This window comes from Kogia breviceps, chromosome 2 (genome assembly GCF_026419965.1).
Source record: "Kogia breviceps isolate mKogBre1 chromosome 2, mKogBre1 haplotype 1, whole genome shotgun sequence".
Lineage (NCBI taxonomy): Eukaryota > Metazoa > Chordata > Mammalia > Artiodactyla > Physeteridae > Kogia > Kogia breviceps.
This window is the reverse complement of record NC_081311.1, coordinates 26,382,652-26,409,061: the sequence shown is the minus strand read 5'-3', so window position 1 is coordinate 26,409,061 and position 26,410 is coordinate 26,382,652. Positions and strand designations below refer to the sequence as shown.

Here is a 26,410-nt window from a genome sequence, read left to right as displayed (position 1 = left end):
TAAACGCTCCAAAATCAATTTTTTCTTTGACTAGTTCTGAAACCACTCAATTCCATTTTAACACCCTCCAACTAACTACAGAGAAATCAACAGGGAACAGAGTGTCAAGAATCAAATACGTCACATATCATAATTTACAATTCGGGAAAGCTTTAATCTGGTCCGACAGAGAAAAGGCTTGCCCCAAGTGAATGGCCACCCTCCAGTTTTAATCTGCTCCAAACTGACATTAAGGCCTTTGGTTCTGGTGTGGTCAGATGCCAAGGAAGGTTGCAATAGGTCCGAAGGAAATACTAAGGACCGGGCAGCAAATCTGCCTCCATCGACATGGATTAAGTATTGAACGGGAAACTGGTCATCACCAACAACCAGACCTTGAAGAACTGTCAGCAAATAAATAACTCGGGACTACAGAAGCGCGCCCGCCACGCAGACACCAAGACGGCGTAAAACCCACTAGGCATCCTTTCCAAGCGGCACCTCTTTGTGTCCTGGGATTTACACCCTTTCCCCCAGAGGCCCGCACATCGCGAGGAAGAGGAGAGCTAGGCTACCATCTCCCCTGGTACCGCCGGCGCGACCTCAAAGACAGTAGCGCTGGCCCTCCCCCCGTTTCTGGCCGGGCACTGGCGAACCCCACTTTTCTACGGCACAGGGAGGCCGATTCCCCGGGAAGATCTAAGCCTGCGTGCAGAGGCTGCTCTCTGTAGCTCCTCGGATCCGCCCTCATCTCATCCCCAGAGTAATGATGGAGCCCTGGCTCCGTACGGGACAACCACGCACCCTTCCACAGCCCCTTCCGGCCCCTTCCCCTAGTTTCGGACCGGTTGCAAGCCCCGCCTTCCTGCCCAGGCCCAGATCTCCCTCCAGGGCCGACACTCGGGGCTTTCCGCCGCCCCCCGAAACCAATCCAGGACCCAGACAGCAGGCTGAGCGTCAATCCATTCCCTCCTGTCTTTAAGCGCAGTGCTCTGCCTTGGGCCTGGGGAAGGGAGGCGGGTGACCGACCAGCTCCGGAGGGACCCAGGCCCCACACTCACCATCCTCCCGCCGAGTCCCTCCTCCTCCTCCTCCTCCTCCTCCTGCCTCCCCCGTTACCAGGGGCAACTTCTGCGGCACCGCCCCCGACGTCCCCCGTACGCACAGCGGAGGAGCAAAGCAGCAGGACGGGGCGGGGCCCAGCACCTCTTTTCCCAATGTGCGCAAGCGCGCCAATGTGCACTCCCACTGCGCAGGCGGGCTGCTGGAGCGGCTGGAGGCTGTGGCAGGCTGGTGGAGACCCAGGGAATGGTGAAAACTCGCCCACGTGGCTGGCGGGGGCCACCCGGCCTGTGATTGGTACAGAAGGAGAGGCGTGGGGGCGGGGCGAGGGGCGGTTCCCGGGCCGAGGCCAGAAGCCAAGCTGCCAACGCGGGGTGCATCTGGTAGCGGTTGTCTCAGTGCTTTCCTCACGGGACCAGGTAAGGGGTCTTGGGAGGAGTCCGCCTGCCACATATACCTCCAGTCCCCACATCCCGGAGGGAGCTTGCATTTCTGTCCTGACTCTGCCCAGGCGGGGCTGCAGCGCGGGCTGGGCTTCCACCTGCCGAAGCCACGTGGCAAGAGAAGGTCTACCTGTGGACCTCTCCTTTACGGCCCCCAGCACCTTCGTGTGCCGGGCTGAGGGGCGGGGGAGTCATGGGTTGCGCACCCATCTCCACACACCTGTGTTAGAATCCGGGCTGGAGGACTCCTGGTGGTGGGAGGCTGCCTGTCGGAAGGCAAGAAGCTGCTTGAGGACTGGCCCTGAGGGCTGGGGTGAGCTGATAGCGGGGGTGAAAGACGTTTTGGGAAGGATAGTTTCGTTGAACTGCGTTGGACCGGTCGGTGAGCCGTCTGCAGCCCCGGAGGAGGCAAAAAGGGGCCTGCACTTACAGGCAAGAAACAGTGGGAGGGATTCTGGGTGCTACCTCCCACCCCTTCCCCGTGCAGAGGAGAGAAAGAAGAGTTGCAACATTTGTGCCAGGTCCTATTCCAGACCCTGGAGACACAGCAGGGGGCTAAATCTGCCCCCGTGGAAATTACATCCTTCCTAGTGAAATGCTTTTCATACTGATAACATTTCATTCTCACAACCCTAGAAATTGGTTATTTTAAGCGATAAGAGTGGGGACTTGAACCTAGTACTTTCTGACTCTTGAGGAATTATTAAACACCATTATTGTATTGTCCATGTTGGAGGAACAGAGTGTTTTATACCTGAGATGTAAATCCAGAAGTTTTTAAGAGCAGATAAAGTGTGGGCATGGATGATACACCTGGAGGTTTACAGATGTGTGTGTATGTGCCTCTTACCTACCTCATTGGGTTCTTGTGAGGATTATATGAATTATTATATGTCAAGTACATAGAACATTGCCTGGCTCGTAGGAAGTGCTATATGGGGCTTAGTTTTTATTTTTTTATTTTTTGGCCGCGCGGAACGGCATACGGGATCTTAGTTCCCTGACCAGGGATCCAACCAGTGATCCCTGCCTGCAGTGGAAGCGGGGAGTCTTAACCACTGGACCGCCAGGGAGGTCCCATGGCTTAGCTGTTGTTAATAGCTTCATCCAGATTTTGGGCTTTGCTGCTTTAATGACTAGCAGGCTTTTCAGCCTAGTTAAGATCATTGGAATGAAGACAGATTTTCCCTGAATGGTCCTTAGCTTTTTATGCATTCAAGTAAAGTATTTTAAAAAACATCTGCTACCTGCGTACCTGCTTCAGATGCTTGGAGAGAAAACTCAGTTCAGAACCTTGACTAAGGAGGTGCAAGGTGAATGGTTAATTCAGAGCATGTACTCTTTCAATCCACCCATCTCTAGCCTGTTGGTTCTTTTGTGAAAGAGGCAAAGCAGACTTCTCTTTCTAAGTTGCCTGGTGTCTAACATCATGGTTGCCTCGGAGTCACATGATTGTACAAAAGCATATACTACCAGGGCCTGCTGGTTTAATTATTAGTCTCATTCTCCAACTTGCTCTAGGCAGCCTTGACACTAGCCCTCGCCATCTCAGTGGTCTTTGTGTCTGAACTTCTTTTATTTATTTAATTAATTATTTTGGCTGCGTTGGGTCTTCGTTGCTGCGTGCGGGCTTTCTCTAGTTGTGGCGAGCGGGGGCTACTCTCATTGCAGTGCGCAGGCTTCTCATTGAAGTGGCTTCCCTTGTTACAGAGCACAGGCTCTAGGTGCTCGGGCTTCTGTAGATGTGGCACGTGGGCTCAGTAGTTGTGGCTTGCAGGCTCTAGAGCGCAGGCTCGGTAGTTGTGGTGCATGGGCTTAGTTGCTCCACGGCATGTGGGATATTCCTGGACCAGGTTTCGAACCCGTGTCGCCTGCATTGGCAGGCGGATTCTTAATCACTGCTCCACCAGGGAAGCCCTGTGTCTGAACTTCTTGAGTCTTTGACTCCCATCTTCCTCTGATGGGAGTACAAGCTATGATATTTTGTTTTTCTCCCTACTTGGGGATTCAAATAGGAAGATCTTGGGTACTTCCCCCGCACTTGCAAAAGGTTACAACAGAAGAGGTTCCGAAGCCTGTTTTCCAAACTCTGATACTGTCTGCCAGAGAAAATCAATCAGCTCTCCCTGGAAGGACGAGCGTTACTTCAGGAGAGGTAGTAGCTTATATCATTCTTTTAACCTTTTCCCTTCCCTCCCTCTCTTTCTTTCTCTTTCTCTTTCTCGAGACAAGCACCCTGTAGTGGATAGAGGATCTATCTAGGTGACCCTAAGCCTTGTAACCTGTGGTGGTTTTTTTTTTTTTTTTTTTGGCACCGCACCCTCAGCAGTGAAGGGCAGAGTCCTAACCACTGGACCTCTAGGGAATTCCTGTCTAAGCCTTGTAACCTTGGGAAAATATGGCCCTAGCTGTTGTTAGATCTTTGGATAAGGAGGACTGGATCTGTTTCCTATTCACATTTATATCTGCCACAGTGCAGGACCACATGTGCCACAAATGCTCACCATGCTGACTCAATCCATGTGAACCTTCCTAGGCATCAGTTTCCTCATCTGTAAGCTGAGATCCCTAATGCCTTTGAGCTGTGACATTCTCTAATCCTGGAAGGAAAGGGAGGTATTGGTTAGTCACCTGTTTGATTTCCACCGCCCCCTGTTCCCTGTAGCGGAACCCTGGATGTAACAGTCACCTTTTTAGGAAGTAGTAGGTATGGTTCGTGTAGGAAGAGGGATCATAACTGTTGAAGGAAACTTAAGACCAGTAGGACTCAGTATAGGAGGGGTAGACAATTTGCAGCTTCGTGAAAGAAAGCTTCTGTAACCAAGGCAGGTTCTTAGTTTGACAAAAAAAAAGGGGGGGGGACATCCTTGATGCCCAGAGAACCCAAGAATAAGTTGGAATACATTTCAGGCAGGCAGTAAGTTCTTTTAGAGGGCAGATGAGGGCTATAGCGTGAACCTTATAGTATGTTAGGGGAGGCAAATTTTACAGTGATAACTGTAAATAACAAGAAAGTGACGATTACAAAAACCCAGCTTGCTTCAAAGGAGGACAGGATGCTATGGGAGTATGTAACAGAAGGGCTTGAGTTTGCCCTGAAGGAGTCACGGAACTGCCCCCATTGGGGGCCATTAGCGTGGGGGGAAATGTTGAGACATAGAATTTAGATTTTTTTCCCTTTATGTTTTACATAAGACAGGAACTGGGCAGTTCCTATCCTGACCTTGGTAATGAAGGCAAAGGTTCTTGCATGATTTAGCAAATGATTACCCCCTCATGGTAGAAATGCTTCCATTGTGAAAGTCAGAGGACTTTCCAATGTTGGATTGTTGGGTTGAGGGTGGAGAGGGTTGGCTGAGAAGTGTGTGTGTGTGTATGTGTGTGTGTGTGTGTGTGTGTGTGTGTGTGTGTGTGTGTGTGTGTGTTGAGGGGGAGGCATAGCATTTGGGACTGTCTATATCCGGTGCGAATGTGGGTCTCTGTAAGCCAAGGCCAGCTCCTTTTCCTTTCTGTAGAGTGAAGGAAAGTGAACTCTTTCCCCTCCTCCCACCCCTGGCTTCAGTTGGGACTGGGTGAAATGTCTTTGGTCTTTGGACCAGCCTGCGGGAGCCGAGTCAGCCTGTCCCCAAAGGTCAGAGCCCGGAGCTTTCTCGTGGGCTCTGTGGTGGGGTGTGAGAGGGGGAAGCCGGAGTCCTGGCAGTGGGCTCTTGCTGCGGGCCGTCTGACTTCCCCTGAGAGGCTGCCACAGAGTCACTGAGCCAGGGCCCCCCCAGGGGTGCTGCGGAACCACCCACCGCAGTGGGCCTCTCCTCCCTCCTGGGGAAGTGGCTCACCGTGAGCCATCAGCTTGCTGAAGTCTCTCCCACCCTAACAGACAATCTAGAACTTGATCGCCTCTCTTGCTCTGCCTCATCTGTTGACTTCTCCTGCCTGCCACCTCTCTGGTGGTTCTTTCTCATCTTTTTGTTGGGTTACCTCTTAAATATAGTGGTTTTTCAGGGTACGTCCTTGCTGCTGCTCTTCCCAGTATTCTCCTTGGAAAACTTTATCTTAAACTACCCGCCACCCCTGTGCTGCTCCCTCACTGTTTTACTTCTAACCCAGATCTCCATGCTGGGTTTTAAGCCTAAATATCCAAATGCTGACCGACGGGACCTCTTTTTTAGCAAATACTCGAATTCTTGTGCTAGGCGTTGAGGCAGTGGTGGTGAGCAAAATGGATGCAACTCCTGGCTTCAAGGAGCTTATGGCCTAGTGGGGGAAGGTGGGCATTAATGTAAAACCACAGAGTATCATGACAGACTGGCATGGCTCTGAAGGAAAAGTATGGAGCTAAGAGGGCTTATAGCAGAGCAGCAGATCTAGTTGCATGGGAGGGAGGAAGGGGGTCCTTCAGAGGATTCTCTGAGGAAAGGAGGTGTGAGCCAAGATATGAAGGACAGGTAGGTGCTTCCTTGCAGGTCACTCAGACTGTCTCTGCAGAGCAAAAGGCTACTATTTTTGGGGGTGGGGGGAGCCCTTGAAATTATTTGCTAATGCACCTGCTTTGAAGGCTGCCGTTTATTCTGAGGTGTACTTCCTTTGCAGCTGTAATAACCCATGGGTCTTTATTGAGGTAGTGGTCTTGGGTGGAAGTTTCCTTCCATTCTACTACTTAGTATAAAACATTTATTTTTTACTAGGTCTGCAGCTTCCATCAGCAATATGTTTCCTTTCCCTAATATGAAACACTGGCTTTGTTTGCTCAAGTCTGTGAGTGCTTTTGCATTTAGATGATTGTATAAATCAAGAAGATAGCTTTTTTAAAAACATGTTAACCACTATCATTTTCACTTTAGCACTGAATTATTGCAAAAATTACTTCTGTAATTTAAAAAGACAATGTTTTCAGAATGAGAAAAACAAATGGCCAGAAACTTATGAAAAGATGCTTAATCTCATTAAGAATCAAGAAAATACAAATTAGGGGCTTCTCTGGCAGTCCAGTGGTTAAGACTCTGCACTTCCCCTGCAGGGGGCACAGGTTTGATCCCTGGTTGGGGAACTGAGATCCATTATGCTGTGTGGTGCAGCCAAAAAAAAAAATTTTTTTTTAAATTAAAAATAGAAAATACAAATTAAAACAACAATATTGATTCCGCCCATCAAATTGGCAAAAAAAGAAAAGATTTATAATACCCATTTTGGTGAAAGTTTGACTAAAGCAGCATTATCATACACAACTGGTAAAAAATCAATTTGTATTATAAAGACTTAATTTAAAACATGTATATCCTTTGATCCAGCAATTCCACTGCTAGAAATCAATCCTAAAGATATAGTTGCCATGGGGACTTCCCTGGTGGCTCAGTGGTTAAGAATCCGCCTGCCAATGCAGGGGACCTGGGTTCGAGCCTCGATCCAGGAAGATCCTACATGCCGCAGGGCAACTAAGCCCGTGCGCCACAACTACTGAGCCTGTGCTCTAGGGCCTGCGTGCCGCAGCTACCCAGCCCAAGTTCTGCATCTACTGAAGCGTGTGTGCCTAGAGCCTGTGCTCCGCAACAAGAGAAGCCACTGCAATGAGAAGCACATGCACCACAACGAAGAGTAGCCCCAGCTTGCTGCAACTAGAGAAAGCCCTTGCGCAGCAACGAAGACCCAACACAACCAAAAATAAATAAATTTTTGTTAAAAAGACAGCATTAAAAAAAAGATACAGTTGCCATATACACAAAGTGATGTGTGTAAGGGTGCTCACCGTAGCAGTGAAAAACTGAAAATAACCCAAATGTCTATCAAATAATGAAATTAAGGCACATGGAATATTATATAATCACTAAAAAGAATGATAGAGTTGTATATCGCAAATGGAGAATTCTCTAAGATGTTAAACGAAAAAAGTAAGTTGTGTATCTGTGCCAGATAGTTTATTGCTCCTTAGCTCCAAATCTACCCTTCTTTGCCCTGTTTTATGATACTTGGTGTTGTAAACATTTTTCCTTTGCCCTCTGAGGTGATTTTAAGCTCTACCAGTAGAGGGCGCTGGAGGAACACTGATGAGGAAGGGGTAGTCTTCCAGGTGCCTGGATGCTTGCCTATTATCAAGTTTCAACAGCACCCCACCAGGCAGCTTCCCAGTGAGTTTCAGCAGCACCCGTGCGGGTGTCTTCCCATTGAGTTCCCTCAGCATCCCTGTGAGCAGCTTCCCAGAATCTCAGTGGCTTCCTGGTGAATTTCGTCAGTCCTCCAACTCAGCTCTCCAGCACATCCAGTTTCCTGCCTGCCAGCCCTTCAGTGGGCAGCAAACTTTGAAGAGGATAGCTTTTTATTTTTTATTATTTTTTAAACATCTTTATTTGATTATAACTGTTTTACAATCGTGTGTTAGTTTCTCCTTTACAACAAAGTGAATCAGTTATACATATACATATGTTCCCATATCTCTTCCCTCTTGCATCACCCTCCCTCCCACCCTCCCTATCCCACCCCTCTAGGTGGTCACAAAGTACAGAGGTGAACTCCCTGTGCTATGCGGCAGCTTCCCACTAGCTAGAGGATAGCTTTTTAAATCTTGCTCAAGGTGTGCCTGCGAACTTGCAATTCAACATATATGGAAAATCCTCAGGTGATTTTTTTTTTTTTCCCCTGGTACGCGGGCCTCTCACTGTTGTGGCGTCTCCCATTGCGGAGCACAGGCTCCCGACGCGGAGGCTCAGCGGCCATGGCTCACGGGCCCAGCCGCTCCGCGGCATGTGGGATCTTCCCGGACAGGGGCACGAACCCGTGTCCCCTGCATCGGCAGGCGGACTCTCAACCACTGCGCCACCAGGGAAGCCCCAGGTGATTTTTTTTGTCAAGAAAAAAAAGACAAATGACACAGTAGTAGAAGATATAGAAGTAAATCTGAAAATTATTCCTTAAAAAAAAAAGGATGAGCAGGTGTTATTTAGTGAAGAGGGGAAGGAATAGCATCCTGGACTAGCATTTACAAAGGGACTGAGACAGATGGTAGCCTCGTGCACTTGAGAAAGTCTCATAGCACTTGAAACTCAACACAAGAAAAGTCAAACTCACTGTTTTCTCCCTTAAAGCCTATTTTTCTATATTCTGTCTCAGCACGTTATTGCCCCAGTCAGAAACCCTGGTATCGCTCGCTCTAGGTATTTGTGATGGGTCAACTGGGCTAGGCCAGAGAAACTCCGCAGGATACTCTCTCTGCTATATTTCCAGTTGGAGGGGCCTCTGTGGGAGAAGCAGCCAATTTGTAACAAACACACACTTACTTTTAGTTATTAGACCAAACACTGATTTAGCTACCTGGTGAAGGGATTTTGCAAATGTAATTAAAATCCCTAAGTGGTTGGCTTTGAGTTAATCTAAAGGGAGATTATCCTGGGTGGCCTGACCTAATCAGATGGAATCCCTTTAAAAAAGGGCTGCCGCCCCCCCTGAGGTTAGAGATTCCAGAAGGGAGGTAGGTGGGTAGATAGATTGATTGGTAGATGGATAGATAGAAAATCTCCTCTTGGTTCTGTTTCTGTGGTTGAGCCCTGACTGATAGAATATTCCTCCTATACCCTATCACTTAGCAAATCCTCAGATTCTGCTGCTTTAAAAGCTTCTCTTCTTTTGATCCTCCTCCCAGTTCTGCTGCATCTGGGTTCATTTGAGCCCCACTTCTTCTTGCATGGATTGTTGGGGGTTTGCTTCCAGCTGGTATCTGCCTCCTGTGAGGTCCTGCCATACCCTATTTACTTTCATATGATTTCCTAGATTGTTCTTTCTTTTTTTTATTAGTAAATTTATTTATTTATTTACTATTTTTAGCTGCGTTGGGTCTTTGTTGCTGCGCGCGGGCTTTCTCTAGTTGCGGCGAGCGGGGGCTACTCTTTGCTGCTGCAGTGTGCGGGCTTCTCATTGCTGTGGCTTCTCTTGTTGCGGAGCATGGGCTCCAGGCGCGTGGGCTTCAGTAGTTGTGGCACACAGGCTCAGCAGTTGTGGCTTGCGGGCTCTAGAGCGCAGGCTTAGTAGTTGTGGCGCACAGGCTTAGCTGCTCCGCGGCATGTGGGTTCTTCCCGGACCAGGGCTTGAACCCACGTCCCCTGCATTGGCAGGTGGATTCTTAACCACTGCACCACCAGGGAAGTCCCCAGATTGTTCTTTCTAAAGTACACATCTCACCTTGTCACTCTTCTTGAAATCTTTTAATGGCTTACTGAAATTTTCAGGCAAAAGTTCAAAAGCCATAGCTTTTTTTACATTTTTGCTCCTCTCAGCATATAGATCATACTTCTTTTGAAATTTTTTTTAGTGGTTGCCCTAGAGTTTGCAATATACATTTACAGTGAATCCAAGTCCACTTTCAAATTATACTGTCCCACTTCACTGGTAGTGCAAGTAACTTATAATGGAGTCTTCCCAGTTCCTCCATCCCATCTGTTGTAGCATTGCTGTCATTCATTCACATATTGATAAGCTGTAGTCACTGGACACTTCGTTGCTACTTTGAATATATTGTTATTATTTTGAACAAATTATCTATCTGTTAACTGTTAACAATTAGAATAAGAAAAATAAATATTTTATTTTACCTTTAATTATTCTTTCTCTGACACTCTTTGTGTAGGTCAGACTTTATGACCCATATCATCTTCTTTCTCTCTGAAGAACTTCTTTTAACATCTTCCATGTCAGGTCTGTTGGTGACCAATTCCTTCAGTTTTGTTTGTCTCAGAAAGTCTTTATTTCTACTTCATTTCAAAAGGATTATTTTGCTAGATACAGAACTCTAGGTTTTTTGTACTTTTTTTCTTTAAACATTTAAAATATTTCACTCTGCTCTTGCTTGCACGGTTTCTGAAGAGAAGTCCAATGTAACTCTTATCTTTGTTCCTCTATAGGTAAGGGATTTTTCCCTCCCTCTGGCTTCTTTCTTGATTTTCTGCAGTTTGAATATAATATGCCTGGGTGCAGATTTTCTGATAGTTGTCCTGCTTGATGTTCTCTGAGCCTCCTAGGTCTCTAGTTTCATTTCTGTCATTAATTTTGGAAAATTCTCAGTCATTATCACTTCAAATATTTCTTCTGTTCCTTTTCCTCCTCTCCATCTGGTATTCCTCTTATATGTATGTTGCAATTTATGTAATTGTCCAAGGTTCTTGGATATTCTATTCTGGTTTTTTAAAATTCTTTTTTTCTCTTTACTTTTCAATTTGGGAATTTTCTTTTCTTTTTTAAAATATTTATGCATTTATTTATTTGGTTGCGGTAGGTCTTAGTTGCGGCTCATGGGCTCCTTAATTGCGGCTTAACAGGCTCCCTAGTTGTGGCACGCGTGTGGGATCTAGTTCCCTGACCAGGGATTGAACCTGGGCCCCCTGCATTGGGGGTGCAGAGCTCTATCCACTGCGCCACCAGGGAAGTCCCGGGAATTTTCTGTTGACACATATTCAGGCTCACTGATTCTTTCCCTGGCCATGTCAAGCCTACTGATGAGCCCATCAAAGGCACTTTCATTTCTGTTACAGTATTTTTAGTTTCTAACATTTCCTTTTGGTTCTTTCTTAGAGTGGCCATCTCTCTGCTTCCATCATCCGTCTGTTCTTTCATGTTGCCCACTTTCCCATTGGAGTTCTCAGCATATTAATCATAGTTATTTAAAATTCCTGGTTTGATAATTCCAGAGTCTCTGTCATCTGGTTCTGATGCTTGCTTTCTCTGTCTCTTCAAACTGTGGGGTTTTGTTTGTTTGTTTTGTTTTGTTTTGTTGCCTTTTAGGATGCCTTGTCCTTTTTTGTTGAAAACCAGATGTGTGTGAAGTTTTTACATTTTTCTGGCGAGGAGTTAGGTTGTGATTACTGTTTGCTAAAGCTGTAGGGGTCAAAAGTTAAATCTCCTCTGGTGTCCTTGTTTTTGTCTCCCCTGTTGTCTTTGGGTTTTTAGACACTTCTTCCTTTTTTTTTTTTTTTTTTTTTTTTTTTTTTTTTGCGGTACGCGGGCCTCTCACTGTTGTGGCCTCTCCCGTTGCAGAGCACAGGCTCCGGACGCGCAGGCTCAGCGGCCATGGCTCACGGGCCCAGCCACTCCACGGCATGTAGGATCTTCCCGGACCCGGGCACGAACCTGTGTCCTCTGCATCGGCAGGTGGACTCTCAACCACTGTGCCACCAGGGAAGCCCTAGACACCTCTTTTAAAATAAGGTCTGAGACTTGCGGTTCTTTCTGTTGTTAGTCAGTTCTCCCTGTTATTATACGGGAGCCCTATACCACCGACAGTGTGAGGAGAGGGGGAGTGTTCTATAGTCCTGTGATTAGGTGCCCCTGGACCTTCACAAGTCTTTCTCAGGTTCCCCTTACTCCCTTTAGGTGAGATAGGAAAGCTAGAATGGGTGGAGTTGGGTGTTTCTCTTCCCCCAAGGCAGTTAGGCTCTGGTGAAAAAGGCTAGGCTCCTTTGAGGGCAGGCCTTGTTAGAAATTGCAGAGGCCTATGAGTCTACTTCACAATGGCCACTTTCCCCATCTCCCTGCCAGAAGCACTAAGGAATTTTTCTCTGATCTTCAGCCTGAGAACCTGGTGGGCTCCTGGAGGTGAAACTCACAAAAGTGTGTCTCCCCACACAGCCGCCAAAGATTAAATCCCCCTGGAATTTTTAACTCTCAAGCTTGTCCACACTGAACTTCCAGCAATTTGTCAATTACAGTTTAAGTTTCCTGTGGTACTTGCCCCAAGGGGTGGGCTTCTGTTCCCACTAAGCTGTGATTCTCTGTACCTGCCTGTCTCTCCAAGTTTGGGGGCAGTGGTTTGCCCTGTGACCTCAATTCTCTGACGGTTCTAAGAAGAGCTGTTGATTTTCAGTCTGTTCAGCTTCTTTTTGGTGTGAGAACAGGAGTGACCATTTCCAAGCTCCTCACATGTCAGACCCGCCTTAGTTTTTCAAGTCATGGATTCCAGAGCCTAATTATAGGCTGGGGTTCTGAAGTTAGGCTGAATCAGAATCCTGGCTCTGTCACTGGCAAGTGCTTGTGTGACTTGGCAAAGTTACTTACCTGTGCCTTGGTTTTCTCATCTATAAAATGGCTTTAAACATAAGAGTATCTCTATCTTATAGGGTTATGGTGAAGATGAATTCAGAAAATGCACGTCAGGCACCAGGCAGTGTCTAGTGTCAAGTAGGAGCTCAGTAGGTGTTAGTGTTGTCACCATCACCATCAGGTCCCCATGTGCACCGTGTGCTTTAAACACTGGCTCTTCTTCTTGCCTGGGGTATCTCTTCTCCATCCATCTGACTTTTATGCATCCTTCAAAACATTGCTTATTTCTTGTTCTCACAAAGCATGTTCAGGATCCCTCATCCATGTTAGATAAGGTGATCTTATAATCTATCATCCAAACTGGAACACTTTTGAGGTTGAGGGGGTGCTTTTAATAACTACCACAGGACAACAAGCCCCGGCAAACCAGGAGACGCAGTCACCTCAGTTTTAGTACCTCTTCTCTGGCTTTCTGCTGCTGCCTGTGTCTGTCAGCAGCATTGTCACACTGCTGTTCTTGTTGACTTACTTGTCTCTCTCCTGTTCTGTAACGCCTTGTGGGCGACAGCCATGGCCCGGGATCTCTCATAGGGCTGGCGTGCACCACACACACACACACACACACACACACACACACACACACACACACTGAAATGAACGTGATCATGCCATTGTCCTCTCCATCTTTATCAGTGATTGTTTCTACTTTCAGTGTGATCCCATGCCTCTTCCTCCTTCAGATAGATCTATCCTACCTTCTGGGGCTTCACTCACATTCCACCCCTTCTGGGAAGCCCCTCCTTGATTTTTGTGTCCCCCCCTTCTCAGCTTCCTCTCATCCCCTGGGCTTATTGTTGCTGTATGTGTTATCTGTTGTTCCACAGATGGGCTCTCGCTCCCCAGTCAGACTCAGCTCCCCAAGGACAGGCACTGTACTGTCCCTTTTCCCAGCCTCGCCCACAGCATGATCAAGCACCGGGCTGGCCACCAGCAAGCACTCAGGAAGCACATGTTGGTGCCCAGTTGCTCAGACTGGTGACCTTTCACTGGACCCTTCCTGAGCTGAGTCAGATGATGCTAGCGGCTGGTGAGAGCCATCAGTCTACCATAGTGGGAGGTGCTAAGGGCCTCCAGGGCAGGCTTTGAGGGCAACCTTCATTCTTCCTCTGTTCCTGAAGTCCACAGTTTTATGTGTGAGCAGGATGGAGGCTGACCTGTCTGGCTTTAATATCGATGCCCCCCGTTGGGACCAGTGCAGTTTCCTAGGGCGGGTGAAGCATTTCTTCAATGTCACGGACCCCCGCACCATCCTGGTACCGGAGTGGGAGCTGGACTGGGCCAAAGTGATGGTGGAGAAGAGCAGGTGAGCGGTTAGGGGAGTGGGCTGGGGGCGCTGGGGCGACGTCGTTGGGTGCCCTAGGGACGAGGTGGAGACGGAAGACGAGGGGCTAGGCAGAGAGCTCAGGGAGGAGGAGGAGCTGAGAGCAGGATGACTCGGGGCCAGAGGTCAGGAGGTAACACTGCCTGTGGTCCTTGGTGGCAGGATGGGGACTGTGCCCCCGGGCACGCGAGTGGAGCAGCTGCTCTATGCCAAGAAGCTGTACGACTCGGCCTTCCACCCTGACACCGGGGACAAGATGAACGTCATTGGGCGGATGTCCTTCCAGGTCCCCGGGGGCATGATCATCACGGGCTTCATGCTCCAGTTCTACAGGTGCGAGCCGGGAGCAAGGCAGCGCCAGGTGCAGCCGCGTGGACCTGTTAGGCAGGGAGCCATAGTAGGATGATAGTAATAGCCGTCTATATGGATCCCTGACCAGCTACCAGGCACTGTGTTAATAAGTTCTTTGCGTGTTATCACCTCATTTAATCTCAACAACCCTACAGAGAGGTACTGTTTTCATCTCCATTTTATAGATGAAGAACTGAGGTTCTGGAGAGGTTATATGACTTGTCCAAGTTCACACAGCCAGGAAATAGTGGTGCCTGGCTGTATAAACTGAGGCAGGCCTCTCAAGAGTGCTCAACGGATGAGCTATTCTAATTCCCTCTTTAAAAAGTACTTATTCAGGGCTTCCCTGGTGGCGCAGTGGTTGGGAGTCCGTCTGCCAATGCAGGGGACGCGGGTTCGTGCCCCGGTCCGGGAAGATCCCACGTGCCGCGGAGCAGCTGGGCCCGTGAGCCATGGCCGCTGAGCCTGCGCTCCGCAATGGGAGAGGCCACAACGGTGAGAGGCCATCATACCACAAAAAGTAAATTAAAAAAAAAAAAAAAAGTACTTATTCAACAATGAATTTAATATATTTTTATAATGTAATATCCAAGTAAAAAAATTGGGACACCCTTTCAGCCCAGTTGGGGGGAGAAACTTTCTCTGTTGTTCCCCCTTTCTCTCTTCCCTCTCCCCCCACTCTCCCCAATGCATTCAGTTACCCAGTTGTTGAGCCAGGCCTTGGGCCAGGTATGGGGAGTATAAAGACTTTAGTCCCTCCCTTCAAGGGGTGCCCAATTTTGTTGAGACCAAGAAGTAAATAGTTACCATCCAGCTTGCTAAGTGGTAGGTTAGGGGTAGAATATGGGGTGGTGGGTGCAGAGAGCGTAGAATGACTAACTGTGTCTCAAGAAGGGCAGGGGAAGGCTTGGGAAGGTTCCAAGGAAGAAGAGATCTCTCAACAGAGCAGGATTCAGCCATGTATGGGAAGGGTAGGGGGTGTGGCTGCTCTAGTCAGAGGGACAGTCTGTGCAAAAAAGCCCAGCTGCATGAAACAGCATGGGAACAGCTTGGGCAGGGGCAGGTAATGTGGTTTGACTGGTGTGCCCCAAACCCTCTTTCCATCCTCCTCTCTGCCTCTCCGGGCCTCCCTCCTGGTAGGACGATACCGGCAGTGATCTTCTGGCAGTGGGTGAACCAGTCCTTCAATGCCTTAGTCAACTACACCAACAGGAATGCAGCTTCCCCCACGTCGGTCAGGTAGGAGACCTGAACCCCAGGCCATCCATGTGGGCTTGGAGCAGGTGGCTATCCTCTTGCCTCCAGGGGAACAGCCCTTCTAAAGGGTTCCAGGGCCGTCAGTCCTCCCTGGGTGGGACCTGCCCTGGGCAAATGACCAGGTCTCCCTTTTCAGGGTTTGGAAGTATTAGGCTGACTAGGAGAGTATCTTCTTCCTAGACCAATTCAACATTCATTCATTCACTCATTCATTCATTCTACAAATATTTCTTGAGTGTGTATTAGGTGCTGGGCATGGTTCTAGGTGCTGGGGATACATTTGAATAAGACATGTGTGCTCTCTAGAGTTGAAGGTCTTTTAAGAAAACAAGCATAGGGACTTCCCTTGTGGTCCAGTGGTTAAGACTCCATGCTCCCAATGCAGGGGGCACAGGTTTGATCCCTGGTCAGGGAACTAAGATCCCGAATCCCACATGCCTCATGGCGCGGCCCCCCCCCCCCAAAAAAAAAAGGGAAAACAAGCATAATAATCTCAGACTGTGATTGCTGCCATTAAGGAAATAAATAGATAACAAGACAGAGAACAGCAGAGGGGCATCTGTGTAGATAGGCTGTTCAGGGAAGTCCTTTCCGCAGAGCTGACATTTCAGCTGAGTTTTGAAAGATAAGGATTTAGCCATGCAAGAGCCCAGGGAAGAATTCCCGGGATAGGGAGCAGCAACATGCAAAGGTTCTGAGCAGGAAGCCGTTTGGTGTGTTTAAAGTACTGAAAGGAGGCCAAGGGGACTGGAGCAGCCGAGTGAGTTGGGGGGAGATCACAAGGAGAGGCTGGGGACAGACCACATGAGCTTCTCAGGAATGAAGCCACATTTCTAGCCTTTATCACTCAAGCCATCGTCCTGCCCTCAGCCAGCTAGGGTCCCCGCTCCCAAACATCTCTCTCCTCCACTAGGCAGATGGCCGTTTCCTACATCAGTGCCACAACCGCTGCGGTGGCCACTGCTGTGGGCATGAACACATTGACAAAGGTACCGTCTGGGGTTGCTGTGGGCATGGTGGCCACGAGGCGGCAGCAAAGTCCTAGGGAAAACTTTTTTTTACCAGGCAGGGGCCGTTTCCGGTCTGGATGAGTTGGGTTTGGCCAGAGCCCAGCCAAGTAGTGGGAAATTCAGCAGGGCTGCGCCCATCTGGTCTTTCTCGGGCCTTTGAGGGAGTTTGGGTTCCCCGACTGGGTGTCAGGATGCGTGGCAATAGCGAGGTCTGATTTCTTGTTCTATCTTCCTGAAGCCCCTTCCACTCCCATCTCCAGGGAGCCTGACCTACTCCCATTGTTCTCTTCTCCCACAGAGAGCCCCGCCCCTGGTGGGCCGCTGGGTGCCCTTTGCCGCTGTGGCTGCGGCTAACTGTGTCAACATCCCAATGATGCGACAGCAGTGAGTACAGGGATCCCTTTACCTCCCTGCAGACCGTGAGGCTAGCAGGGGAAGGGCAAGAAACCACGGCAGTGGGCCGCTCGCTGGGGCTGAGGTGGGTGTGGGGAGGGCTGCCGAGCTGCGCTTCGGAAGGTTCCCTGAGGACTGGCGGCTCCAACAGTGACGGCTGCAGGAGTGGCGGGTGACTTAGGTTTCATCTGTGATGTGTTTTGTGGGTGATGGGGAGCAGGGGTGGGGCCTTAGTGAGATTTGGCCCTGTGGGATTTGGCACTAGCTCATGTCCTTTCAACTGCAACTGTATTTAAGTTGTGGACTCGGCCTACTTCCAAAGCCTTGGGGATGCCTTACAGAATGAAACGCAGCAGAGCGAGGTGTCCAAAGATAGAACAGAACCAAGAAGCTTTGAGGGAGCCAGAGGGGCAGATAGATGTTTTCCAGGCACCACGCTCTAAGCGTCACAGCAGGAAAGGTGAAAGGAGAAACCCGCTGTGTCTCACAGCTCTTGTTTCTTGACTAGAGAAAGTATAGATGTTCCTCTGTTATAAAATTTAATGATGTAGTAGAGGTAAAGTGCCCCAAATAGCACCTGGACTGTAAGAGAATGCTGCATTAAGCATTAGCTACTGCTGCCCCTGTTTCCATCAGTGCCTTCCTCGTCGTCACCAGTATCTATAAGGCACATTTTCTTGGGATTAGTAGCAAATGGAAAGTGATCACAACTGCCCTTGCAGAAAGAGCACACCACAGAATAGTCCTGCATACACACTCCTTGCCTCCTCTCCCCCCCACCCCCCCGCATCCAGTTCCTCCCTCCAATGAATGAATGAGTCCCCACCACCCACCTGGTCTTGGATGGAGTGCTGTCAAGCACTGGCCTGAGACTAACAGCTCCTGTTTGGGAGCCGTCACCGTGTCAGGCACTGGACTTAGCACTTTGCAGGCATTATCTTGTTTAATCCTCACCAAGTCCCATGAAGTGGGTGCCATGATTATCCCCATTTTGCAGATGCGGATAACTGTGTCTTTAGAAGGATTAGGGAACTTGCTCAAGATCATACACTTGCTCTGCAGTTTCCGTATTCAGCCTAGGCCGTTGGGGCCCAGTGCTAGCTCTCTGAGCCTCTGCCCTAGGTCACGGCTGGATACCACTCTCTGGAGTGGGGAAGGGCGCTCCAAGGGCCAGCTGCAGGAGGTGGCTTCCTAGAGCTTGAGCGCTCTGGCCTTGGTCCCCTGGTGTGTCCCATCGCTGGCAGGCTTCCAGCACCCCTTTCCCATATCCAGCACCTCCTGTCTGTGTTTAGGGAACTCATCCAGGGCATCTGCGTGAAGGACAGGAACCACAATGAGATTGGTCATTCCCGGGTGAGCAGAGGCCTGCCTTTGGGGTGGGAGGAGGGAGTTCCCTCTCACACCCTGTCCTGTTCTTCATGGTCAGAGCAGGCCTGGGCTCTACTATAGGGTTGAGAAACCTTCTCCCTGACTCCATCCTCCTTCCCCATCGATTTTCCCTCCATATCTCTGTTCATGTCTTTTCTCCATCGTTTCTGGTCCTGAAGCCATAAAAATGTGGCTGGGTGGGAGAGGGTAAGGTGAGGTCACTCAACCCCTGACAGGTCCATCCCTTCCTCTTTACCAGCTCAGACTTGACCTTGACCCTGACCCTGACCCTGACCCAGCCCTCAGGTGCAGTCTGTGGATACTGGATAAGCTCATTCCTGACAACTTACTCTTTTCTGCCCTCAGAGAGCTGCGGCCATAGGCATCACCCAAGTGGTTATTTCTCGGATCACCATGGCAGCCCCTGGCATGAGTAAGATGGGAAAGCCCTCCCATCCTGGGGGACCCTGGAACAAGTGATGGAGACCTCAACCACACTTTGGCTGGGGGGTGGGACCTCAGCCTCTATAGACATGCTTCTCAGACTGGTTTGCTTGAGTGCCAAGAGCCACGGGAGAGCCACACTGTAATTCCTGGAATGTCAGTGAATCAGAGATTTGGTGGAGAAAGTTATTTTCATTTAACAAATATTCCTTAAGTTCCTTCAGTGTGCTGGACACAGTGTGTCCAGTGTGTCCTGGTTTTGCTGTCAGCAGGGGCATGTTACAGAGCAGGATACAAAACATGCTTCAAAGATAGTTTTGAGAAGGGTGCTCTGGGCCTGCGGTACTTGTCCTCCTGTTGTTATAGGTGTGCAGGTTGAGGAATTTGGGAAGGACCTTCTGCCAGGACTTGGGGGAGGGGTGGGGCATGGCTATGCCTACAGTCTTCCATTCTTCTCCCAAATGAAAAGTATTTTCTGGAACTTCTGGGGAAGGAGGGGGAAATCACTCAGTCTGTGATCTGACGTCGGAAAGGGATCTTGGGGGGAGTCTCACAGCCTTTCCCCTGGTTTCTTTCAGTCCTGCTGCCGGTCGTCATGGAAAGGCTGGAGAAACTGCGTTGCATGAAGGTGAGCGGATTCTCCTTTGCATCTTCCCTGCCCAGAACACATATGTGTTGGGGGCTTTTGGCCGTCTTACCCTTCCCTCTTGCTTCCACCCTGCACCTTACTCAAGTAGGGCCCATCCCGGTACCCGCTGGCTGTCCAGTTCTCAGCCTTGTCTGCCGAGAGCAAGGAGAGCCCCCTCCCCACCCTGCAGAGCCAGGGTTTCCTGCCTGCGGGTTTCTAGCTGGGTGACCGGGGTGGGTTTCACCTCGAAGTATGGAAGTCCCACGTGGGTCTCTCTTTTGTCTGTTTCTGTGCAGAGAATCCGGGTGCTGCACGCCCCATTGCAGGTTCTGCTGTCCGGGTGTTTGTGAGTATCATATTTTCTCGGTTTGGGGGTCTATGGTGGGGTGCCCAAGATCTGTCTTCTTGTGTCACCCCTGTTGGAAAACATGTACTCCTTTACCTGACTTCAAAAGCGCCCGGGCTTTAATGCCTGTGGCCCCTCTGGTGCGCTCTCACCCCTTCTTTCTGAGGGCACCAGGCTGGCACTGTGCACACACTGGAGTGGAAAGTGGAACCCTTGGGGGTCCTTCTGTCCCGGGGTCTCCCCTCTGACCTTAGGTCTTCAGTAGTTTTAGAGAAGAGACAAAAATGATGAGATCATCCCACCACAAAAAAAGAAATGCATTATGTGATGTGATAGAGGGGTTAGCTCACGCTGGTGGTAAATTTACACAGTGTTACATGTCAGTTATATCTCAATACATCCAAAAAGATGAGCCATCGAAAATGACAGCACAGCCTGGGCCCGTCAAGTGTCCCAGCCTCGCACGGGAGGAAAGCACCACGGGTCCTGGCAGCATTCTTAGGTGCTTGCCCTTGACTGGACATGTCCCAGCATTACACATGCTTTGTGAGGCCATTAGGCTAATGACAGCAACCAGAGCTAACACGCATTGGATGTTTACTGTGTGCCGCCACTGTGTCGATGTTTCACGTCTATATTTTCACCTAATTCCCTCAGCCCTCGAGGTCTACATATTGTCATCATCTCCTTTCCCAGATGAAGAGACTTGCCTACGCGTCTCTAGCTGGTAATTGCTGGAGCTGCGATTGGATCCTTAGCAGGTCTAACATTATGCCAGGCTATCTTCTGTTAACTGATTTCCCACTGAGAGAGCAGTTACCATGGGCTGGATGTGTCTCACATGTTATCTCATTTAATCCTCACCGTAACTGTGCCGAGTAGGTACTCTTGCCCTCCCTCTGCTGGCTCAGAGGGAACTTGCCCAAGATTGCACAGCTAGGAAGTGGTAGAGCTGGGACACGAACCTAGGTCTGTTAGATTCCCAAATCCTGTAAAACATGGTCCTGGATCTGCATCCTCTGAGAGCTTGTGAGAAATAAAGACTCTCAAGCCCTTTCCCAGACCTACTGAATTAGCATCACATTTGAACAAGCTCCTCAAGTTCCTTGCATGCCCGGTGAAGTTTGAGAAGCTTTGCCCTCATTGGTCTCCAACGGCTCGGGCATTCAGTGAGTACAGGAGCAGGGCCCTGAGTCCACGCCCCTTGCAGCTTTCCCTATACATCAGGAATTGCCTGTGGTCCTTAGGGCTGCTGCCCACACTCCCTGGTGACTCCATTACCTTCTTCATCTGCTTGAATGATGGGTGGGTGGGGTGTGAGGGGGTGTGTGTGTGGGGGGGCTGATTTTATCCTGTGCTAGAGTGAGTCTCCAGGCATCAAGAGACCAGGAGAAGGGTTGGAGGGAGAGGAGCTTTGGCGCCGGCTCCCCCTTCCTTTGAGGGGCTCAGCGGTGGGTCTGTGAGGTGCCAGACACCCCCTAATGCTTTGGTTTCTCCTTTCTTCCAGCCTCATCTTCATGGTGCCAGTGGCATGTGGGCTGTTCCCGCAGACATGGTATCAGCTGTTCATTCCTCACTTGGTTTTACTGAGCATCCTGTCCCTGGTCTCCTCTACCTGCCTGGTGTCCTGAAGGAGAGAGGGAGGGGCAGGCAGGGAGGCATCTGTCCAAGGACAAGAACCTATCGGTCTAAACTCTGGGCCTCTTGACCCCAGGTGAATGGTAAACTGAAACAGACCTCCAAGGGGCAGAGGATCTGCCTTGGAGAGAAGGTGGGGGAACAATAAGAGGCTTTCTGTCCCTGCTGGTTGAGTTACTAGATCCATCTCCCTGGCTGGATCTGGTCTTTGAAATTGAACAAGAGGGTAGGTACTCACTCTGGCTGATGTTTGGCAGAGGGTGAACGGCTTTGACCTCTCCGCTTCCCTTGCATGTCCTGGGAAGGGCAGAGGGGCTGGGTGAGGAGAGATGATGGCAAAGGGAAGGTAAGATCAGACTGGGGCAGTGGGGTGAGGCGGAGGACTAGCTCCAGGAGACCAGGCATAGCTTGAATAGATACGGAGAAGATGCCCGTTTCCCTTTCCCTAGTACTCTCAGCTCCGTAGTCACCTGCTACACACCTCCTGTGTTCTGAGCACCGAGCTTGTAATCTTGAAGAAGGCTGAAGTTTAGCACCAGGGAGATGAAGTCAGGGCTCAGTAGAAGTAAAAGCAACGTACTATAGTGTACGGAGGTCATTAATAATTCTGATGGAAAATGGGCAAGGGCTTCTTAGAGGTGGCAGCTGAGTTGGATTTTATCTGAGGGTAATTTGCTGCTCGTCCAGGTGGCACACTTATAAGCCCCTTCTCTCTTCTCAGTGAATTGCCAGTTTCCTATCTGGAACCAGAGCTCCAAGACACTATCAAGGCCAAGTATGGAGAACCTGTGCCTTATGTCTACTTCAATAAGGGTCTCTAAATGCCCCACCCCAGCAAGCACCAGTCCATACCCATATTTACCAGCTCCTCCGTAGCCACTGTGGATTCCCATGCCTCATTCCTCTTTGCCAACAGGGCCTGTAGGCCAGGGTGGATTTGGGGGGATGGGGGTGGGGATGGGAGGATGCCTCATGCTTCTACCCAGGCACCTGGGTTTATTGGACTCCAGGGGATAAACGTGAACTAGGTGTGGGGGGAGGCCAAGTCTTCTATCTGCTCTCCTCTAACCCCTGTCCCCTGGAGACCAGGAGCTGAGACCCCCTCGGGGAGATGGTGCTGAGACCTCGGGGTGACACTCAAGCAAACCGTTTGGAAAAGTTAGGAAACCTTTGGGATTCTGGTTCCAGCCAGGATTGAGGAAGGGTCCCTCTTCTCTTCCTCCTCATCGGCTCTCAGGCAAGGGAACCTTTCACCTGTGTAGTTCTGGCTCCTTCAGGAAGGGGGAGGGAAGAGGCCAGGTCACCTTGGGGCCCCTCTTTGCTCTTCCCCACTCTCCTCCCAGGGCCCCCTGGTCAGAAAGCTTCTCTGGGAGCCTTGCTAAACTTGAGTTTATCAGGCACCCAGGAGTTTTAGTGCAAAAAAAAAGGACATTGTGTGAGGCAGCAGAGTTTTGTGGCGCTTCAAGCCCTACCTGTTGACACTGGCTTTGTTCTCCTGCCCCTAAAATCATATCTGATTCTATTTCTCTGTGTCTAAAAGATAAATCCACTGACTGTGAGTAAAAAGGATGTAGGTAGGCATTAACCACATGTGTTAGTGGGTATAATTTCCTGGCTACCTCCCTTCCTCAGCCCACTGGGTTAAACACCAAAGAAAGACTGTTGTGTACTGAATAGGAAAGGGAAGTTTTATTTGGATGCCTCTGAGAGGAAATCAACCAGGACCAAAGAGCCTTAAAGGACACACAGCAAAGCGCAGCCGCTCGCCCTTCCCAGTCTGGCTGCTCTAGGTTATTTCTCAGGCCCTTGGGGGAGAGGGGGCTGTTGTGGCTGACCTGGGGCCATGTCTGTATGAGTTTTGTGTAGCAGAATTTACTGACTGATCAAAGGATATCACTGTGAATTGAATGCATTTCTTGAAAGAGCACAGCGAACTGTCTGCACACTGAGTTAATAAAGCCTGGATGGAAAGCAGGATCTGGTTTTACTTTGGCCTTGGTGTGGAGGAGGGTATCACAACTATAAGGGGAAACTGTCTGGTGCCCTGAGGCCATTGTTCATCTCCCTTATTATGGAGGAAAAATCCACCTGTCTTTGCTTGAGGCTCCAGAGATCTCCCAGTGTGGGCGTGTGTTGCTCTGGAGGAGCGGGGGGCAGGGAGTTGGCAAACCATGGCTCTGGGGTCCAAATCTGCCTGGTATCTGTTTTTGTGTGTTTGGGAACTAAGAATGACGTTTACATTTTTTAGAAGTTGTGAAAAAGAAAAAGAATATGTGAGACCCTGTGTATGTGGTATGCAGAGCCTGAAATATTTACTGTCTGGCCCTTTACACAAAAAGTTTCCCCTACTCTGGAGTAATGGTCCTGAAGAACATGCATGAGGTTCACCGGGAGGGCTTCTCAAAACATGGATTATAGGGCCCCATTCCTAGAATTTCTAATTATGTGGGTCTGGGATGGAGCTGGTGAATTTGTATTTCTGGTAATTTCCCAGTGATGCTGATTCTGTCAGTCTGGGGACCACTTTGAAGGAGCACTGCTCGAAAGAGAAAGGGCCTCCTCTCTGAGGTCAGGATACTGGCTGCAATTTGATTTTTCCCCCATTTAAAATAATAAAATATAATTCACGTGACATAAAATTCATCCTTTTAAAGCGTACAATTCAGTGGTTTTTAGCATGCTCACAATGTTGTGCAACTGTCATTACTCTCTAATTCCAGAATATTTTCATTACCCCTGAAAGAAACTGTACTCATTAGTAGTCACTCATTACCCTCATCCCCCAGCCCCTTGCAACCCCTAATTTATCTTCTGTCTCTATGGATTTACCTATTCTGGACATTTCATGTAGATGGAATCACACACTATGTGGCTGGCCTTCTGTGTCTGACGTTTTTCACTTAGCATAATATTTTCAAAGTTCATCTATTCTGTAACATGTAGAATTTAATTTCGGCTGATGTCTGAGCAGAAAAGTCTGTGTCTTGGAGCTGGCTTCCTTAGGACAGGAGATCTGCCTTAAGCTTTGCTCATTTTCAAAGGCAAATAGGAAAAATGTTACCAGAGCTAGCCAGAGCTTGAAAGCAATTCTGAACTGATGTTCTCTCAAGAATCCACAATCTTCTCCTTTCTTTCCCAGCTCCTTAAGCCTCCTGGCATTCCTCCTCTCTTCATAGACAATTACTCTTTTGGAAAAGTCTGGAGTAGATAGTGGTTGTAGTTCAGAGGCAGATTAAAAATAGTTCACTCAAACCGCATCTCAGCTCTATCTTGTAAGGTCTCTCTGCTTTCTTTGATTTGGCCCCTGTGGGATGTGGAAAGAAGTGATTAGGGTGACTAAAATGCTTTGGTGTGAGAAGTGCTAATCCAGACTGAGCAGGGTGTAGTGTTTGTCCTGTCCAGTAGCTCAGTTCAAGCTCTCAGGTAAAGGGAGAAAAGGAAGTCAGGACAAAATTCCCTTCTGTTTTCCAAATTGAAACCACTGGGGTTTCCTAATGATGATGATATCTGGCATTTTTTAAAAAATTGGAGTATAGTTGATTTACAGTGTTGCATTAGTTTCAGGTGTACAGCAAAGTGAATCAGTTTTAGATATACATATATCCACTCTTTTTTTAGGTTCTTTTCCCATATAGGCCAGTACAGAGTATTGAGTAGAGTTCCTTGTGCTATACAGTAGGTTCTTAGTTATCTATTTTATATATAGTAGTGTGTATATGTCAATCCCAATCTCCCAACTTATCCCTCCCTACCCCTTATCCCCTGGTAACCATAAGTTTGTTTTCTACATCTGTGACTTGACTTCTGTTTTGTACCCTTCTGTTCATTTGTACTATTTTTTAGATTCCACATATAAGCGATGTCATATGGTATTTTTTTTCTTTTTCTTTTTCTTTTTTCTTTTTTTTGAGTGGTTTGAACAAGAGACGTGTATTTTCTTATGTGCTGTAAGTCCATAATCAAGGTTCCAGCGAATCTGGTTTCTGGTGAGGGCTCTCTTCCTAGTTTTTGTCCCAAAAGTCACTGAGGTATAGTAAAGTTCTTCAATCTTTTTATTTTTTCTTTCTGTTCTTTAAAGTAAATCAATTTAAATAATCTACCTTCAAATTCATTAACTCTTTTTTTTTTTCTTATTTCCATTCTTTTGTTAAACCCATCAGAACTTTTTTTTTTCTTTTGTATCAGCTATTGTACTTTCAGTTCCAGAACTTCTAATGATTTTTTTGGTTGTTTTAGTTTTCCTTTCTCTGCTGAGATTCCTCAGATGTTTTCTTATTATTATGTATCTTGTCCTTCAAGATTCATACATACTTTCAATAGCTGACAAAGTTTTTCTTAGCTATTTATTTATCTAAATCATCTTGGTGTCAGTTTATGTTTACTCATTTTTCCTTATTATAATATTTTCCTGCTTCTGTACATTTCTAGTAATTTTTTACTGTCTGCTTGACATTATGTATGTTAACTTGAAGGCTATTTGGATTATGTTGCCTTCCATTAAAGGGTATTAAATTTTTATGTCATATGGTATTTGTGTTTACATATCTGACTTACTTCACTCAGTATGACAATCTCTAGGTCCATCCATGTTTCTGCAAATGGTATTATTTTGTTCTTTTTCATGGCTGAGTAATATTCCTGTGTGTGTGTGTGTGTGTGTGTGTGTGTGTGTGTGTGTGTGTGTGTGTGTGTGTGTGTATCTCACGTCTTCTTTATGCATTCCTCTGTTGATGGACATTAGGTTGCTTCCATGTCCTGGCTGTTGTAAATAGTGCTGCAGTGAACACTGGGGTGCATGTATCTTTTCAAATTATGGTTTTCTTTGGGTATGTGCCCAGTAGTGGGATCGCTGGGTCATATGGTAGTTCTATTTTTAGTTTTCTAAGGAACCTCCCTACTGTTCTCCATAGTGGCTGTACCAATTTGCATTCCCACCAGCAGTGTAGGAGGGTTCCCTTTTCTCCACACCCTCTCCAGCATTTATAGTTTGTAGATTTTTTGATGATGGCCATTCTGACCGGTGTGAGGTGATCCCTCATTGTAGTTTTGATTTGCATTTCTTTAATAATCAATGATGTTGAGCATCTTTTCATGTGC

At 48.3% G+C, this 26,410-nt stretch overlaps 2 protein-coding genes across 8 annotated transcripts in view; one reads left to right on the top strand and one right to left on the bottom strand.

Annotated features, from left to right (window-relative positions):
* The window catches only part of ARL3 (ADP ribosylation factor like GTPase 3), a 32,989-nt gene extending 31,700 nt beyond the window's left edge, over positions 1–1,289 (bottom strand). Inside the window, exon 1 of the mRNA XM_059054170.2 lies at positions 1,041–1,289. Coding sequence (XP_058910153.1) covers positions 1,041–1,043 — 3 coding nt within the window. The 5' untranslated portion in view covers positions 1,044–1,289. The remainder of the gene's footprint in view (positions 1–1,040) is intronic.
* Positions 1,227–23,287, top strand: SFXN2 (sideroflexin 2). Of its 7 annotated transcripts, none has more exons than XM_059054169.2 (13): positions 1,387–1,460; positions 3,500–3,639; positions 13,676–13,860; positions 14,041–14,211; positions 15,370–15,468; positions 16,400–16,475; positions 16,795–16,880; positions 18,182–18,242; positions 18,624–18,690; positions 19,280–19,329; positions 19,626–19,675; positions 21,183–21,230; positions 22,035–23,287. In XM_059054169.2, the coding sequence occupies exons 3-13, from the start codon at positions 13,700–13,702 to the stop codon at positions 22,132–22,134; spliced, it is 969 nt and encodes a 322-aa protein (XP_058910152.1). In that variant the 5' UTR covers positions 1,387–1,460; positions 3,500–3,639; positions 13,676–13,699; the 3' UTR covers positions 22,135–23,287. The 7 variants fall into 7 exon arrangements, with proteins under 7 accessions (XP_066880881.1, XP_066880886.1, XP_058910152.1 ...); XM_067024781.1 differs by having other exon boundaries at positions 1,393–1,460; positions 13,699–13,860; XM_067024780.1 differs by lacking the exon at positions 3,500–3,639 and having other exon boundaries at positions 1,227–1,460; positions 13,699–13,860.
* The last annotated feature ends 3,123 nt before the right edge of the window (positions 23,288–26,410 follow it).